Below are 17,775 nucleotides of genomic sequence, written 5' to 3'. Positions count from 1 at the left end.
TAGCTGGCCTTATTGCGCATGGACAATGACTGTGTCAAAGTCTTATATATGGACTTGTCAACGATCTAGATATTCAGCACCAACGGCCCCCAGTGGATTCCAATGGCACTTGAAAAATACTAGCTTTCCATACGGTCTGTAATACGACGATACAGAAGAAATAATAATAAGCCACAATATAATAAATGAAGGCCTAAGGATCGGCCCCCAACGCACGGAATCTTCGCGGTGCCGGTGGATCGGACCATTGAGGCGCTGCTGAGAGCGAGTCCGTCTGTCTTTTTTCGGAGGCTTCTCGGTATATCCTGCATGGGCTGAGGAAGATGCGAACTAAAAGTCTGCAGAGTCAGCCCCCAGGACGCGAGCTGCAGGCGAAGGATCAGAGCTAAGGATCAAGGCTGACTATAAGCGCTAGAACAGCGAAGCAATCCAGCCCCGGCGGATCTTATTCTGACTGTGCCTTACACAATCTCATTGCTAATAGCCCATGGCAAATTGCAAGGGTCTATGGATGGACGCGGTTAGACGACCCGAATAGAAGAGAGGGCCGTTCAAGAGAGGCGAAGTCGAACGGCTGCAGAGGGCCAAAGGCTTGATTATGGTGCATATATAGATCGTAGACGTTGCGGCCCCTTAACAGACTCCTTTTGCATTGTATACTTCTTTAAGGTCACAGTACACTCGTTCTCCGTCCATGTGAACCGCCCATAATCATGTCTCCTATTGCTTCATCACCTCCTCCCAAGGCTCAAGGCCAGGGCCAGAGCAAACTTAACAATGCTCTCGACAGTATTGCCAGACAATGCAATACCGCATCTGATCAAATACAAGATGTCTATCCCTGCACTCCTCTACAGCAGGGTCTGGTTACGCTCTCTGTGACCTCCCCGGGCGCATACATGGCCCAGCATGTGTACAAGCTCCAGCCCAACGTCGATCGGGCGCGCATGGAACAAGCATGGAAGGCCGTTTTCCAGCGACACGCGATTCTGCGAACGCGGATCGTCATGGTCGGGCAATATGCCATGCAGGTGGTTCTTAAGCATGCAGTGGACCCGTGGAGCGACTGCAGCGATCTACACGCATATCTGACAGCCGATCAAGCAATCCCTCTGCAACTGGGCGAACCATTGTCTCGTCTGGCTATTTCCGATTCCCATGTGGTTTGGAGTGCCCACCACAGCATTTACGATGGATTCTCCGTGGAGCTTGTCTTGCGAGACGTTGCTGCTGCTTATGCCGGTGCTCCCATCCCCCAACGGCCTTCATTTCGACAGTTCATCCAGCGCACGTTCCAGCAAAAGCAAAAGGCACAGACTGAAGAATACTGGAAGCAAAAGACAGCGCACATCACAGAAGTCGAGCAGTTTCCCCGACTGCCTGCCTCGACCTACCGACCGCAGCCAAACAGTGTCTATGAGCATGAGACAACCCTAACCATCGATGGGCCTTCCAGCGTCACACTATCGACCATTGCCAACGCTGCATGGGGTCTGGTTCAATCTAGCCACCAGGGCACTGATCAAGTCACCTTTGGCACTACGCTGAGCGGACGAAACGCCAACATTCCAGACATTGAAAAGGTCATTGGCCCAACACTTGCCACCGTCCCAGTATGTCTAGACACAGGTCGCAACCAGACTGTACGCGAGTATCTGCAAGCGACACAGAAATACTTCACTGAGATGATTCCTCATCAACAGATTGGACTGCAGAATCTCAAGCGACTCAGCGACACCACCTCAGCAATCTGCAACTTCCAAACGCTCTTTGCGTTCCAGCCAGCTGGCACTACCGAGTCTCAGACACCATACAGTCATCTGTTAGCCACCGAAAACGTAACAGATGTTGATGCCTCATTCTTCAACTACGCCCTCACTGTCCAGTGCTCTCTCGCGGGCACTGGAGTCTTCAGACTGTCAGCATCATACGACGACAAGCTGCTGTCTGAAGCTCAAGTTGCGCGACTTACCTTCCAGCTTGAGCACCTCATCTCCGAACTCGTTGCAAAACAGGGCTCGGGCAAGTTGGACGATATCAGCCTTGTTTCTCCCCAGGACCTGGCCCAACTCGACATGTGGGACAAGCTGGGTCAGCGGTATCCCGAGTCGTTGCCTTTAGATGCAATCAAGCGCCATGTCATTTTCCGACCGAATGCCACTGCGGTCGACTCTTGGGATGGAACACTGACCTACACTCAGCTAGACACCCACGCAGCTCGGCTGGCCGACTGGTTGGTAAAGGACTGCAATGTTGTCCAAGATACTGTTGTTCCCATTTGCTTTCACCGTTCACAATGGATGATTGTCTCAATGCTTGCTGTGCTCAAGGCTGGCGGTGCTTTCCTCCTTCTCGACCCCATCTACCCAGAGGAACGCCTCAGCTACATGATTGACATGGTCAAGGCAAAGACCATTCTCATCTCCGAGTCAGTCAAGGACAAGTTCTCTTCGTTCACCGGTACGACGCTGGCCGTCAATGCCTCCTGGTTCGAGGCTCACTCCAAGGCCCCTACTCTTCCCCATTCTGTGGCCTCGAGACTCCCCGACGACCGGGCAATGTATATCATCTTCACCTCCGGAAGTACTGGTCAGCCCAAGGGCGTCATTACCACGCACCAAAGCTACGGTTCCGGTGCAGCAGGCCACATTCCTGCACTGGGCATGGACACCACGACCCGCCAGTTGTTCTTCGCCTCGCCAGCTTTTGACCTGACCATTTACGAGACTATCTCCTCGTTAATGGCCGGTAGCACTATTTGTGTACCCTCAGAAGAAGACCGTAACGGCAGTGTCGCCCCAGTCATCAACAACATGAATGTGACGATGATTTCTTTGACTTCATCGTACGCTCGCCACTTGCGACCGGAGGAAGTCCCTAACCTCAAGACACTGGCGCTGGTCGGAGAACCTCTCGCAAGGGATGTTCAGAAGGTCTGGGCTGATAAGTTGACCCTGCTGAATGCTTATGGTCCAGCTGAATGCTCTGTCGTCTCTACCGTCAAGCGTCCAGTGACCCTAGACTCGACTCCAGCCAATATCGGCCCAGTAACAACAGGCCGACCGTGGGTTGTACACCCCAAGGACCACAATTGCCTTCTTCCGATCGGTGCGACAGGAGAGCTTCTCCTCGAGGGTGGCCATCTCGGTCGAGGATATCTCAATGACCCTGAGAAGACCGCTGCAGCGTACATCTTCAACCCGCAGTGGGCAAAGTCATCTGCCTCCCGACGCTTCTACAAGACGGGCGACTTGGTGCACTTTGACGAGGATGGCTCTATCATTATTGAAGGCCGAAAAGATACCCAGATCAAGATCCGTGGTCAGCGAGTTGAGATTGCAGAGGTCGAATTCCACGTCGCCAAGCTGTTCCCCAACGCTGCTGGTGCTGCTGTCGAAGTCTTCAAGGACGATAGCAACGTTAGCCTTGTCGCATTCCTGTTCTCTGACGAGGCCAGTTGGAATACCTGTGATACTCCAAGTCAGATTCTTCAGCGCCTCAGTGGCAGCGACATCAAGAGCATGTCCAATATCAAGCAGCGACTGGAGAAAGTCATGCCACATCACATGGTTCCTACTCGATACCAGCTCTGGCCCAAGATTCCCACCTCACTGGCTGGAAAGCTGGAGCGAAAAGCACTCCGGCAAGAGCTGATTACTCCCAGCGGCAATGTCATCGAGCTTGACGAGACGAGCACCACTTTCCCAGCCATCCCCACGACTGACGGTGTCGCGCTCAAGCTCAACCGTAAGATCCTTGACCTTGCTCGCGGCGAGAAGACTGCGGCCCTTGAAGGCTACGACTTCCCCCTGTCTATCCTTGGTCTAGACTCGATCCAGCTCATTAGTATCGTCACTTTCATCCGAGGCGAATGGGGAACGAAGATGACGGTCGGCACTCTATACGACCTCAAGCTCACTATCTCCGGACTGGCAGCCATGATCAGCGCACCGGAGTCTGGCAAGGCGGTTGCAGCTGTTGCTCCGGCGCTTGACCTGTCCAAGGAGCTTCAGAATGTCTTCAAGGAGTTGACGCGACGACAGGAATCCGTCAAGTACAAGCGCAGGGTCTTCCTGACTGGTGCGACAGGATTACTTGGATCTCAAATTCTTCGCCAGCTGCTATCTGATCCCAGCGTTCAACGCGTCATTGTCCACGTCCGTGCAAACGATGCTACCAAGGGTATGGCCCGCGTTGTATCAACAGCAACTCTGGCCAAGTGGTGGTCACCTTCATACGCCAATCGAGTCGAGTGTTGGACCGGTGACCTAGGACTACCTCAGCTGGGTCTTCAACCTGAGCAATGGCGCATGCTTTGCGGTATTGGAGAGCCAGGGACTCGCGTAACGTCTATTGTTCACAACGGTGCTGCTGTGCAATGGCAGGCCCCTTACCAGGCCCTCAAGGCAGCCAATGTGGACTCTACTGTCGAGCTTTTGACTGCGGTCGCGCAATGGTCAGAGCCTGGTAGTTTTACATTTGTGTCTGGAGGAATCAAGCGGTCGCCTGGACAAGATCTCGAATCGTTCATCAAGTCGCTAGAGCAGGCCAACGGTTACAGTCAAAGCAAGTTTGTTGCTGAAGAGCTCGTTTCCCGGTTTACAGGCCAGCAGTCAACACATCGCGTCTCCATCGTCCGCCCTGGTTGGGTTATTGGTACCGAACAGGATGCTGTCCCCAACACCGATGACTTCCTTTGGAAGCTCGTCCAAGCCTGTATCCAGATCGGGGCTTATCCCGCAGAGAGCGGTGATCTCTGGCTGGCGGTTGCAGATGCAGAAGAAGTCTCAACTCGCATCCTCGCAACCACTTTTGCTGCCAGCAGTGACACTCCAACAGAAGACAATGTTGACACCGGTATTACTGTGTCCCGTTTCTGGGATCTGGTCAAGGAGCAGCCTGGCAAGAGCATGACCCCCATGACTGCCGACGCCTGGAAACAGGCCGCACAAGACTTTGTCTCTCGTCAGACATCGCAGCAGTCTACATTCTTGCCGGTATTGGCAATGCTTCAGGATCCTCAGATGAGCTTTGGTGTACCGCAACCAGCAAATGCGGGCTCACAAGGCAAGGTCGATGGTGCGATGAGGAGCAATATCAGGACTCTCGTAGAAGCTGGCTTCTTTTCGAGTTCACCTGGTTCATCTGCTGCTTCATCAAAGATGTTTAGCAGGTCTCGGGTGAATGAAGCAAAAAATGGACTGGCTGTCTAATTTTTTTGAGCGTTCATTCTTTGCTTTTGTAAATACATCTTCGTGTTTCGATATACCACAGTTTCATTCATACCAACAAGATTATAGCATTTCACCCTCCTCTTCTTCTTTCATTATCATTATTTGAATTAGTCCTCTCATACGAAGCCCATTTTATGTTATTGTTCTGCAAATGGACTATAGGAAAATTTCTCCATTGCACTGTCATTTCCGGTTATCCTTACATTCTCCACGTCATGCAGAGAAGACAAAGTGGAATACTATTGGTAGAAGAAACTACATCTGGTAATAAATCAGCAGCCAATAATGCTATGAACCGAGCGGGCAAGTGGTCAATATTCAGATTTCGCCTGGAAGGAAAATTCTGACCGCCAGATGACCGTCAGCCGAAGGGTAAGACAAGACATAAGCACTAGACTGAGACAAAATCTACTCATGCAGACGATTAGCAGAGTACAAGGTCCTGCCCTACGTACCCGGATGGTACGGCACGGACACTGATCTGCCTGATATGGATGCTTAGGCTATTGCAAATATTACGCCAGACTGAGGGCATCTCTGACTACTACATCTTAGGCTTACTTCTGTAAACGAGGAAGTAGTCTGTGTCTATCCAGAGTAAGGATCCCCGTTTTATCATTCTCCGTCTACACTCTTGTTCAAAGATTAGTGATCGGAATGCATGTAACCCCCGCAGCACGCCATATATTCTCAGCCGCAGAAAGGTTTGATTCATTCTGTAAGACCGAGTAATTATCAGGACTTGTTCCGACCAGTGGGAAATCCAGCCCAGTACCTACCGAAACACTCTTCCACTACAAAGAGGTTGGTGCAGCAGTAACAGCCCATTCCTTAATGCAGAACACTCTAGTCACGTAAGTCAAGGTTGGGGAAGATGCAAGGAACAAGACTCGCCATCACCAATGTAAGAGAGTAGGGAGTAGAGAACATGAATTACGAGCAGTTGCAATGACAATATAATGGGGTAAATATCGAACGCCAGTTAATCCTAGATGTGAACATAGGAAGTGTTGGTGAAATATATATTTGATCTCCAATTCAGTTAACGAACAAGCTATGTAAACTATCACATCTTTTAACAACATCAGGGATATAGAAGAAAAGCATATGTACAAGCCAAGTGTATGCGACAGGAAGTGCTAGTATATAAAAGAAAAGAAAAAGAAAGAATCAAAGGAAGACGTCTGGTCTACTCCAAGCTCAGCCCGTTGACCAGACTCTCTGCATCTCCTCCGTCCGGCACAAAGTAGAACTTCCCAGGACGGCCCTGCCGCCTGAGCATTTCATTTAGTAGATCTGAGAGCATGAGCTCTTGCCAGTCTTCTGTGTCGTAGCCCGGTGTCACCATGTCGTCGTCTTGCACCACCGTGACGACGGAATTCGTCTTCTCGGGCACCGGTGAGGGAGCTCTTGTTTGTGTCGCGTCTGAATGTCCGGAAGACATGGAACTTGAGCTGGTTGATCTTCCTCTAGACATGGACATGTATGAGCGCGCACGGTGTAGTCGTGGCTTAATCATTCTGCGTGGGCTCTTGGACTTTCTCCATCGGTCTAGCCGCTCGCCACCAAGGATCGTAGAGTCAGACTGTAGTGAGGTGACCGAGGCCTTGGAAGATAGTGATGGAGTAAGAACTGGAGTCTGAATGGGCGTGAGCTCGGGCGTGTCCTGGTAGCTGAGCGAGGGGACACTGTCGCTGGAAAGCCCAAAGTAAGAGTCTTCAGTGGCAGATCGCATAAAGTCCACGACAGCCTCGTGGTAGACGTCGCCAATTGGAATTGCATGAGCACCAGGATGCATCATCTTTCGTCGTCGAGCGCCACCAATTTGTGCGCGGTCGACGGCTTCAGCCATGTCTGTTGGCACGACAGGGTCAAATTCGCCCATGAAGTGCATGAACGGTGTTTCGATGATTGGGTTGTAAAAGGCCGAGAAGACTGGACTACGGCCCATGTAGGCGCCATATGTGATGCCGAACTTGAATGGAGGGTGGTCGAGTGTCTTGTAGGGTTCTGGGAATCGGACTGCATCAGGATACTCAAGGGCGTATTCTTCGAATCTTTGTCTTCGTGCTGGGCCTTCAAGTAGTGAAGCAACCATGCCTCCGACTACAGAACCTTGGGAGAAACAGAGAATGCCGTCGAATGGTCCCTCTGTACGCAAGATTTCTGCCACTCTGTTGATGCTGTCCAGCAGACCAATTGGTGGTTCTTCTTGATGTAACCGGAACCATGCGTGTGTGTCAATGTCGTCGGGGTTCTTGAAGGTGTCTGATCTCTCTCTTTGAATCTCATCATGGTAGTCTAGTCTGTCGGAGACTTTGTATGCAATGGCGCCGGTGGGGAAGTAAAATGAGGCCCCAGGGAAGGCTTTTTTGATGTGTTGTTGTAGCCGGTATGTCTTTCTCTCAAAGACAGGGCCTGTTTGTGTGTGGCCATGGAGACAGAGAATCCTCATTGTGGCGGGGAATGCGTGAAAAGAAGACTATGAGTGTGTAGGAAGTATGGAGAAGTGTTGGGGGTAGAAGTGTTGAGGTGTTAAGGTGAGTGCAGAGTGTAGAGTGTAGATGCTCAAGTAAGACTTCAACAGTAAGATTGCAACTACTTGGCTCAAATACAAATTATATCCCCATCTTCAAGGCTTTCATGTGCCAAACAGCCTGCGCCATCTACGAAATTATTCCTGGTTTACTCCTGCCTCTGTTCCAGTCATGTTCATGCAACAGCCGAGTACTATATTAGACCCTACCAGCAGGATTCGACTAAGGAAAAGCACTAAGGAAAGGAGAGTTCCGACGGGAAAAATACAGCAGAATACCCCTACCCAGCCTTAGGAAACCAGTTTGCAAATCTGCAATACACAGATCGAGCTGCATGCCTGGACCAGGTAGGGCCAGACCGTTGGCACCCCTAAACGATCCTGCACCGTCTGCTGACTGCGCCATTGGCAGCCCACCGGCAGGATGCCGTATTCCACCCTCTAATGCAGATCTCATTCATCGCCACGTTGCGATTACTCCTGGGAGTCTAGCGGCATCGCCGTCTGGTCCGCATACGCAAATCACATCAGCTCAGCAGCCTCAGCTCATCTTAGGTCATCGCGTGGCGACCCGCTGAGCTGGTCGACTGTCGGACAGACAGGAACGGTTGCCGTGCGAGCAGGGCTGTGCCATGATGGCGGGTCTGTTGTTGCTGCAGGTTTCAAAGTATGGGGCTGAACGAGCTCGAATACGCTACGCCTTTTGGATGTAATGCGTTGTTGGTGTCGTGAAAAGGTCAATTCACCGCTCCACACCCCCACTGAATAAGCTGATGCTGCTATGCTTCACCCAGGATGTGACTGTGTACCGGACGGTAGGGACGAAATTTTTATTTGGAATGGCGAGTCCACCAGTCAGAGCCAGCGCTGAAGCCAGGTTCATCGTCTCCAGGCTCTCGACTCATCTACTTCCTGTCATTTCACCTTGGCAGGATGCCCCCACGCTGCAGGATTGCAAATATCGCATCACGGACCTTACAAAGGCCGAGGGGTCCTCATTCATGGATGTGATCTGTATGGCAAATATCCGGTTTACGCCGGTGGGGGCTAGGCTTGACAGCTTGTACAGTACATTTGCATTTGATTCATTCGTTTCTAAATCCTCCAGTTGCTCATCGGTAGAAAATTCCGGACATATCTCGCGGCCGGGGAGAATCCTGCGTGCTCAGCCCATTCATCTCATCCACAGCAATACCCACGTTGCCGGCCTGGACCTGCCAACTGCCCAGTCAAACTACCAAAGTACCCTGATCCACATCCTTCATCTACCCAAGGCCTAGTCCTTCTTCAACTCGACAAGTTTCTCCGTCACGCCGTCATTCGTCACAATCAGCATCTGGAGCGCATCGCCAACCTCGATGTGCCGTTCCGTGGCTCCCGTATACGCATCTCTCACCAGCTCCTCCGCCGTCTGTCGCTGGAGTGGTAAGAGTCTAGGCACCTGGCTGTCGAGGAAGGGCAGCATCAGACTACTCGCACCACCGGCTGAGCAGTGCGTGCGCTTCTCCATGCACCCCGCTGGGTCGTAATAGTAAACCGCCCCCTGGCCATCGGCATCGATCCCCGCAACCATCGTCTGCAACTGGTAAGGGAAGAAGCGCTTCTCGTAGAGCAGCGTCGAGACCCGCTGCGCACAGGCCCTGAGCGAGATGTTCCTGCCGTGCTGGTACTTGTACATGCTGGCAATGCCGTCGAGCTTCTCCTTTAGCGCGTAGCCGTCGGCGGCGAAGCCAATGACGGAGATCACAATCGAGTGGCGTCCGGCGTCCTGGATGGTAAAGACCTTGGGCTCGTAGCGAGTGTTGATGTTGTATCCCGCGGTCGAGCGAGTGTCGCCGGCCAGAATGGCGAAATCGGGGCCGGAAATCCCCAGGGTGGCGCCGCCATTGCTGGTGTATCTGTATTTGGAATACAGGATGGATTAGTTGCTATTAATTAATTCGCGGTATTGTTGTTTCTATTCAGGTTGGGAGTCATACGGGTAGAATCTAGCCTCCTTTGCCATTTTGCAGTTTGGAGCTTTGTCGCAGGAAAATAAAGAAAGTAAAAACGCAGAAAAAAAAAGCTCTGGACTACTAATAGGCTAACCGCGAACGTAATAAGCACTAGGAATCGCGGCCTAAGAGTGAGAGTGATCTGAGCCTGACGGGCTTCTTCCGAAGAGGTGGATGAACGGCGTAAAAGGACAGCAGCAGCAGCAGCAACGAATGATGACCCGGCTTGGAGGCATTTTATAAGACAGCATCAGTCAGCAGGCAGAAGCCAGTACGTCAATTGTGCGCTGACAGGGTCGTTATTGGCTGTGCAGGCAGTTTGTGCCACTATGGCCCCCAAAGCACTAAGCCAGGTCAAGGCTGCTGCCCAGACAACGATCGCCCGGAGCGGCTGAAACGACTAAAAGCACTAAAAGGACCTAAAACTGAATGAGAGTAGCTGCACTTACTCGTTGGGTTTAGTTTGTACGGTGTGCAAGACGCAGGATCCACCGCTTAATCGCTTATTGCGTGCCGACGCTGAAGAATGATGAGATGGCTGAAGAACATACTGAGATTCATCTAGGATCTAAATCCTGCTCGCTGACCAAGAACATGAGGCATATACAAGTCTGCTGACAAAGGGAAAGAAGTCACATAAGAAAATCATCGCCCATTGGTGCCCCCCCATAGAACCACCCCCGGCGCCGAGTATAGGTCCATGGGCACGTTCCAATCAACACCAACGTACGAGTCGTAGACCATCGGTGAGGAAAGGTTGTTGAAGGATGAGGAGGAGGGGTAGAGGAGCTGAGACTGCATCTGGGCCTGCATCTGCATCTGCATCTGCAGCATCAGCTGGCGAGGGCTCAATCCGCACGTTCCGGACTCGCGGTGGAAGTTGCGCGCTGTTGAGCGTGTAAACACTCGGCCGCAGTCAGGGCATGGATACACTTTGGCCTGACCGTTCTTCTCTCGTAGATGGCGTCGGTAATTTCCCAGAGATGAGAATTTCCGCCCCTCGCATCCATGGTCCCAGCATCGGATCTCCATTAAGGTGGCTTTGTAGGGTCCGTGGCGGGATGGGCCGACTCCGCAGTGCTTCACGCGCCGTGCGGGTCGCCCTGCGCCAACGTCTGAGGCCGAGGGGCCGTTTTGTGGGCCGGCTCGCTGCTGGCTAGCTTCTGGGTCTGCTTCTGCTCGGGTTTGATCGTCATGGGCTGGCAGAGGCCAGAAGATGCCGCTCGGGGAGGTGGTGGAGGAGGAGGAGGTGGAAGAGGTAGTGTGGGAGTGAGAGTGAGATTGTGGTTGTGAAGCTTCGTCTTCGGATGCGCTAGGATATGGTGTCGGTGTTGAATACGAGGTAGGAAAGGTGGTCGTTGAGTCGTGTATTTGAGGTTGTGGTATTTGATGCTGGTGGATGTGTTGTGATGGCAGAGTTTGCCTCGAGAGACTCAATTGTGTGTCCATGATGAAGACAACAAAGACAATAAGGTCAGAGATATGGGTATCAACTGAGAACAACAACAGGTGTGTATAGTGTCTGCAGAAGCTGCAAGGGACAGCGGGTTTATATTGTGAAGCCGTATCTCCAGCGGAAGAGCTGAGTACAACGGTGGTGAGGATGTCATCACAGCAGCAATGATCTGCAGGCTGGTGCAAATCGGGAATTTGCACGACTGGTGGGGTTCGTCACTGGTTCTCTCAAGTAAGCCTGACTTGGGGTTTCTTATTGGGATAAGCGCTAGGATTGACGCGGCCTTGCACTGCAGACTCTGTCGCCCGGGGGCCATTTTACCGTTGGAGATACAACGCTTGCCCCAGGGGCGTTTCAGCGGTCTACAGTGCAGAGATCAGAGTTTGGTAGCCAGTTTCAGTTTGTTCTATTAAGATTCTAAAGTCTGTTGGGTCGGAGTCTCCGAACGGTTCTATCAGTCCATATCGTCGATCTACCTTACTTCTGTGGGCCAGCTGTCACCCGTCTCCATTCCATCCCCATCACTCCAACGATCGAGACCGCTGCCAGGGCGATCGAGAGATACCAGGTCTTCACAATAGCCTCGTTACACAGCGACATGATGGCATTCAGATCGGCTGCAGGGACCAGGTTCCGGATCTCTCGGTTACCAGCGTTCAGCACAGCTTCACGATCAATCTCAGGAAATCGGTTGCTAATGCTCGATGAAAGAGTACCGGTGTAGATAGTGTCCGCGGCCGAGAGGGCAATTGTGCCCCCAAGGGTCTGGGCAAGCACAATCAGGGACACGCCCATCGGGATGTCCGGTAGGGGCAGGATGGTTTGCGCAGCCACCAGGGTCTGCTGCAAGGCGCACCCCAGGCCCACACCCGCGGGAACCTGGAATCCTAGCACGTCTCTAATGGGCGATGTGTACTCCAAGGTCGAAAGCAGCCCCATTCCAATCGAAAGGAGCGCAGATGCCAAGATCATGAACGGGACGTAGTGGCCAATGACTGGGGTCAGAACACCGCACAGCGTGGTGAAAACAACGGCGGCGCCGATGATGGGCAGGAGTTTAACGGCAGACGAGATAACGGATAGATCTTTGATGACCTGGAGCCAGATGGGCAACTAAAAATGCGAGTCAGTGATTGTTTTTGGCCCCATGGTCGAGCCACTTACGTAGTACTCCAAGATGAAACCAGTGCCAGAGGTGCAGAAGGAGAAGAACATTCCAAACGCGATGCTTCGTCTTCCGAGAATTCTCATGGGCACAAGTGCCTCCTCTCCTCTTCTTCCCTGGATGGCGAAAAAGGCGCCCATAAAGACACCAAAGAGGATGAAGAGGACGATGATGCGAGCATTCTTCCACGAATATTCCTTGCCACCCCAGAGAAGCGCCAGGATTAAGCAGAGTATGGAGGTGAGGAAAAAGGCAAAGGCAGGCAGATCCAGTCGGTTGATTTTCTCTTTCCAGGAGGGGACACTGGTAACGGGGGGCTTGGTCTTGAGGATGAAGATGATGATGAAGAAGGTCGGCGCGGACATGATCGGGTTGATGTAGAAGATCCTGCGATGGTTAGAATGAAGCGATTATTTCCAGGCTAGAGAATGCATACCATCTCCAGGTAGTGCCGCTGATGATACCACCAGCCAGCAGGGGACCGCAGATGAAGGCGATGCCATTGACAGCACCGAGAATACCATTAAAGACCGCGACCTTTGCGCGAGGAACCGAAGTCGAGAGGATTGTCAGGGCACCAGAGAGAAGCCCACCGGCGCCGATTCCTGCGATAGTTCGGCCACTGAACGGTTAGTGTTGATCAGTAGAAGATCGCAAGAGACTTACAGAATAAGGGCAATCGAGTTGGGCGCCGTTGCGCAAACGATGGAGCCAATTTCAAACACCAAGAGTGCACCGAGATAGACGTGTTTCACGGGCAGCATCGCATACAGGCGACCAAAGACCAGCTGGAATGCGCAGTCGGTGAACAGGTACGCCGATCCATACCAGCCCATGTCCTGCAGCGACTGGAATTCATCGGTGATGGTCGGCACTGCAGTCCCCAGCACAACCTCGTCCTAGTGCGATTAGCAGAGAGACAAAATAGAGTCGCAAAGTACATACCAGCGCGACTTGAAAGACCGAGAGACAGAGACCAATAAAGATCAGCGAGAACTTGAGATGGCCGACATATTCAATCTCCTCCTCAGCGGACTCTGCAGACGGCGACGGCGACCGCTGGCTGAGCTCTTCTGGCGTAAGCGCCGGAGTCTGAGTCTGTTCGAGAGTCTGCGTCTTTTCCATGTTGGCTGTGAGTAGGAGATGAGATGGTGTCTACAGTCTACATGCTCTGGAATGAAATTGTTAAGTAGGAAAAAAGATGAATGCTAAGAAATGTCAGCGCAGGCATCCAGAGCGTCGCGGCCGTTTAGGCACAAAGGCAAATGCGTAATTGCCAATTCTCGTTTTCTTTGTTTTGCAACCGGTTACCGCCGGTATTACCACGTTCTGAAAGAGGTTTGTCTATTGGCTGAAAGGGCGTTTATGCAGTGTCAGACCCACGCATGGCGAAAGGGGCCGATGCCAACAGGTCTCAGCCTCGCCCGTCAAATGATCCATTCCAGGGGCCATAGTACGGAGTAAATAATATCAGCTACATACTCTGCGTATTGCAAGATCGCACCAGCTAACTGCTTCGAGATTCGGACCTGGTCCGTCCAAGAGAGCCCCCAAGGGAGCTGAAGGAATGGCCCCAGCCGATCATTTAGCCACTATACAAACAGACTATATGTAGATTCATCTTAGACACTGTAGACAGTAGACACGACTCAGCCAAGTTTCTTTGCACCAAGACATTTACCATGATCTTCACTCCGCCAACATGGGGCCGGGAGATGATGCCCATCCCCGAATCCTCCTCGATCTATGACTTTCTCGTCAAGAGGGACAACCGCCACCTCTACAGCTGGGTAGAGGACAGTCCTACTCTGGTCTGTGCTCAGTCCGGAAGGTCATACAACATCAAAGACATCCAGTCGCGAGTTGATGCTCTCTCGCGCAGTCTCAGCCATGAACTTGCATGGTCGCCCAACGAGGGATCGCCATGGGACAAAGTCATTGGCATCTTCAGTTTCAACACGGTATGAACCCAGATTCAACAGTCTGAAAGTATACTGACTGAATAGGTCGATTTTCTCATTGCTTCATGGGCCATCCACCGCATTGGAGGAATTTGCCTGCTGATGCACCCAACCAGCTCTGCGGCCGAGATCAAGCGACATGTAGCCCTGACCAAGTGCCGCGTCCTCTTCGCCTGTCGCTCTCTGCTATCCATTGCCACCGAGGCCTTTGCCGAAACCGAAATCAAAGACCCAAAGACATACCTCCTTGACCTCCCCGAGGAGCTCGCAAAGAAGTCCACTCTCCCCGACCAGGGCCAAAAGACCCTCGAACAACTCGTTCAGCAAGGATCCTCTCTCCCCCAGATCGACCCGCTACAATGGACAGAGGGACAAGGCAAGGAGCAGGTCGCATATCTTTGCCCTACAAGTGGAACATCTGGCTGGCAGGTATGATTCCCTCGGTTGCTTTGTGACAAGTCGCATCTTTACTGAGAAAAACAAACAGAAACTGGCCATGATCACCCACTACAACATCATCGCCAACGTCATCCAGTCCGGCACATTTGAGGCCATTCACAAGCAAGGTAGCACCGAGACAGCGCTCGGGTTTCTGCCCCTCAGTCACAGCTATGGCCTGATCCTCGCGCACTTGACGGTGTGGCGAGGTGATACCTATATCCTGCACGCTCGCTTCGATATGCAAGCTGCTCTCGCTTCGATCGCAAAATACAAGATCCAGAGACTATACCTCGTGCCTCCAATTGTCTCTGCGCTTGTAAACAACCCTTTTCTCTTCCAGATCTACGACGTCTCCTCTGTCAAGTCCATCATCACTGGATCAGGACCTTTCGGACCCCGTCTGGCGGAGGCTTTGAGCAAAGTTCAGCCATCATGGCAAGTTCTTCCAGGTTATGGTAAGATAGCTACTTTCAGCTAGTTGTGCGTCTGAGCTAACGGAATGCCAGGTCTGACTGAAACCGCTGTCATTATTTCTGTCACCAATCCCAACCACATCTGGCTCGGTTCAGACGGCTGCCTCGTCCCAGGTGTCGAAGCCAGACTCATCAACTCAGAAGGCGTCGAGGTAGAAGCCTACGGTAAGCCGGGCGAGTTGCTGCTCAAGTCGCCCAGCAACATGAAGGGGTACCTTGGTCAAGAAGAGGCCACCAAGGAAGTCTTCGACGACGAGGGCTGGCTGCGCACCGGCGACATTGCTGTTTTCCGTCTCCGAGAAGAAGATAAGGGTACTCCTTATCTGGACATTGTGGATCGCAAGAAGGATATCATGAAAGTCAAGGGACTGCAAGTTGCGCCCGTGGAGATTGAGTCGCATCTGACCGCTCATCCTGCCGTGGCCGAGGTGGCAGTCGTGGGTATCCGCGATGAGGATGCTGGCGAGCGTCCTTTTGCTTTTATCGTGCGATCTCCCAAGGACTTTGCTGATCTGGATGAGGAGGCTCTCAAGCTCGAGCTGAACCGCCATGTTGAGGGCACTCTGAGTGAGCCGCACTGGCTGCGCAAGAACATTCGCTTCGTCGAAGAATTCCCCAAGAGCAGCAACGGCAAGCCGCTTAAGTATAAGCTCAGAGAGAGCCTTTCTGCTTAGATTTTTTTCCTCTTGTGTGTCGTCTTCTCTGTACATACCGAAAAAGCCGTCTCTATGATTTCATGTATTTACTGTCTAGCGATCTATACTCGACCATAAAACTCTTTGATTCTTCAATTTTATTTGACTTTCCTGTCATTATCATGAGTACCAACAGGGCTATATTAAGTCGAATGTCATCCCAGTTATTGCCCTTTATCACCCCCGACGATATGCTCCTGACTCTCATTGCCGGTCTTTTGTATCAAAGTGGTGCCCATTCCAAGACTTCCTTTCTTTCTTCTTCCACTTCGCTGTAGATTCTGTAGTTCCTGTGGCGTTTCATGGGATGGTTCCTGATATTTCGAGTCCTTGGTCGACCCAAAGTAGCGGAAGAGGCGTAAGGGTCGTAAAGAAGAGAGTGAGCCTGCCACCAAGCCCAGATTGAACTCGATGACCATCCAATAGAGGGATGATGTTGCATCAACTGGTATAATAGTTAGTGGGCTAGAAGTACCAAATTGTGGTGTGAGGAAAGTCGGTACATGTCAAATCGCTAGAGCCGGCTCGCAGGTAGTCCAACGTGCTGAATCGAACGATGGGCGCGATGCATGCGATTATACCTGTTCGATCGTCAAAATCATCAAATAAATGCTTCCCGTCTCCCAGAAGACCTACCGGACCCAAAAATCGCCAACAGTCCCACAATCTTCTTTGTGGGCATCTTCAGCCTCATCAAGATTGGAACAGGCGCCAGAAGCATCACAAAGTCTCCAACAAAGATAAGGACCGCCTGATAGAGTACTATCTGGTAGAGAGTGTAGGTACTGTAGCAGTCGGCCGTTTGGATGCTCTGATCGTATGCAGCCCTGAGGGAGAAGGTCAGATATAGTGTTTGTCAACTGACTGCGTTCATACCTGGGAGGAGAGCACTGAAAAGCAAGAACGAAGGAACCGGTCACCGAGAAAAGCACATGGAATATGATCAAGCCGGCAGTAAGCCTTTGGAGCCAGACTGAATTGATTCTCCCTGTCAGTAAACAAGTAACCGCCAATCATCCGCAGGTCTCGAGCTTACTCTTGATGAACACCCGCCGCAGGAATATCAGGATACTGATCTTTACTGACAGCGAAGTGTATAGATACATGCACATTGCCGCATAATATAGCTTTGCTGTGTCAGGTCAACAGTCCATATATGCGCAAACTTCAAAACCTTACTTTCAGCCAGGTTACTCGACTATCCGGGGAGATATTCTGCATATGTTGACCTTGTCCGTAGTAGACAACTGCAATTCCAAGGCCGTTGAAAGCCTGCGTGATAGTCTATGCCATTAAATTAGACGTCTTGCAAAGCTTCTTAGAGTCACTCACCAGGGCGATACAAACGGCAGCATCGTCCCATCCAAACTTCTTGATAACAGCCAGTCGCGTGTAGAGCTATGGTATGGTTAGTCTCGTATGTTGAGATTCAGATGATGACAAAGACGTACCCTCACGCTGCACACCAACAGAGATAGCACAGCCGTGCCAATGATCAGTCCATAGGCGAGTGATTGTTGATATTGTTCATCTGGAGCCAGACTACGTCTGCGCACTGACAATAGCATGGCGCCTTCCGCGGTGGAATCACTCAGTGCTCTTTCCTGCGCATTGCGAGAGGCCAAAATTAAAGAGGCCTAATCTCTTGCACATGCTAGCGATAATAAATCTCGCTTCACAATGTTAAAAGCAGGAGGGTCATTATATGGGCAGGGAACAAGCCAACTTGCAGGGGTATAGACGACGGCGCATGCGCTAACCCAACACCGGTCTTGTTCTAGAGCCCAACGTAGTTATAGCGTACTGCGCCTTCCCCTGGT

The 17,775-nt window shown here is 51.7% G+C and overlaps 7 protein-coding genes across 7 annotated transcripts; 2 read left to right on the top strand and 5 right to left on the bottom strand.

Annotated features, from left to right (window-relative positions):
- Positions 1 to 659: 659 nt before the first annotated feature.
- BDV14DRAFT_208505 (uncharacterized protein) lies at positions 660 to 5,213 on the top strand (the record flags this gene model as incomplete). Its single annotated transcript, XM_073775416.1, has 2 exons — positions 660 to 2,900; positions 2,931 to 5,213. The coding sequence occupies exons 1-2, from the start codon at positions 714 to 716 to the stop codon at positions 5,211 to 5,213; spliced, it is 4,470 nt and encodes a 1,489-aa protein (XP_073628695.1). The 5' UTR covers positions 660 to 713.
- Positions 5,214 to 6,423: 1,210 nt separating this feature from the next.
- Positions 6,424 to 7,689, bottom strand: BDV14DRAFT_189307 (serine hydrolase-domain-containing protein; the record flags this gene model as incomplete). Its single annotated transcript, XM_073771178.1, has 1 exon — positions 6,424 to 7,689. One exon carries the CDS (start codon positions 7,687 to 7,689, stop codon positions 6,424 to 6,426), a length of 1,266 nt encoding a protein of 421 aa, XP_073628694.1.
- An 856-nt stretch (positions 7,690 to 8,545) lies between these two features.
- Positions 8,546 to 9,958, bottom strand: BDV14DRAFT_172010 (nucleophile aminohydrolase). Its single transcript, XM_073768524.1, has 2 exons — positions 9,750 to 9,958; positions 8,546 to 9,668 (listed from the first exon to the last, which is right to left on the bottom strand). Exons 1-2 carry the CDS (start codon positions 9,773 to 9,775, stop codon positions 9,047 to 9,049), a joined length of 648 nt encoding a protein of 215 aa, XP_073628693.1. The 5' UTR covers positions 9,776 to 9,958; the 3' UTR covers positions 8,546 to 9,046.
- A 451-nt stretch (positions 9,959 to 10,409) lies between these two features.
- BDV14DRAFT_199503 (uncharacterized protein) lies at positions 10,410 to 11,213 on the bottom strand (the record flags this gene model as incomplete). Its single annotated transcript, XM_073773275.1, has 1 exon — positions 10,410 to 11,213. One exon carries the CDS (start codon positions 11,211 to 11,213, stop codon positions 10,410 to 10,412), a length of 804 nt encoding a protein of 267 aa, XP_073628692.1.
- A 341-nt stretch (positions 11,214 to 11,554) lies between these two features.
- On the bottom strand, positions 11,555 to 13,622 carry BDV14DRAFT_172008 (MDR family MFS transporter). Its single transcript, XM_073768523.1, has 5 exons — positions 13,331 to 13,622; positions 13,052 to 13,284; positions 12,822 to 13,007; positions 12,385 to 12,772; positions 11,555 to 12,333 (listed from the first exon to the last, which is right to left on the bottom strand). Exons 1-5 carry the CDS (start codon positions 13,508 to 13,510, stop codon positions 11,698 to 11,700), a joined length of 1,623 nt encoding a protein of 540 aa, XP_073628691.1. The 5' UTR covers positions 13,511 to 13,622; the 3' UTR covers positions 11,555 to 11,697.
- Positions 13,623 to 14,067: 445 nt separating this feature from the next.
- BDV14DRAFT_199501 (uncharacterized protein) lies at positions 14,068 to 15,934 on the top strand (the record flags this gene model as incomplete). The annotated part of the gene is made up of 4 exons (XM_073773274.1): positions 14,068 to 14,346; positions 14,392 to 14,775; positions 14,834 to 15,242; positions 15,294 to 15,934. 4 exons carry the CDS (start codon positions 14,068 to 14,070, stop codon positions 15,932 to 15,934), a joined length of 1,713 nt encoding a protein of 570 aa, XP_073628690.1.
- Positions 15,935 to 16,119: 185 nt separating this feature from the next.
- BDV14DRAFT_199500 (uncharacterized protein) lies at positions 16,120 to 17,523 on the bottom strand (the record flags this gene model as incomplete). The annotated part of the gene is made up of 8 exons (XM_073773273.1): positions 16,120 to 16,400; positions 16,459 to 16,536; positions 16,592 to 16,782; positions 16,832 to 16,928; positions 16,992 to 17,082; positions 17,135 to 17,239; positions 17,288 to 17,353; positions 17,407 to 17,523. 8 exons carry the CDS (start codon positions 17,521 to 17,523, stop codon positions 16,120 to 16,122), a joined length of 1,026 nt encoding a protein of 341 aa, XP_073628689.1.
- Between the last annotated feature and the right edge of the window lie 252 nt (positions 17,524 to 17,775).

This window comes from Aspergillus stella-maris (genome assembly GCF_047715825.1).
Source record: "Aspergillus stella-maris strain CBS 113639 unplaced genomic scaffold BDV14scaffold_23, whole genome shotgun sequence".
NCBI lineage: Eukaryota > Fungi > Ascomycota > Eurotiomycetes > Eurotiales > Aspergillaceae > Aspergillus > Aspergillus stella-maris.
The sequence above is the reverse complement of the archived record's forward strand: the minus strand, read 5'-3'. Positions and strand labels throughout refer to the sequence as shown.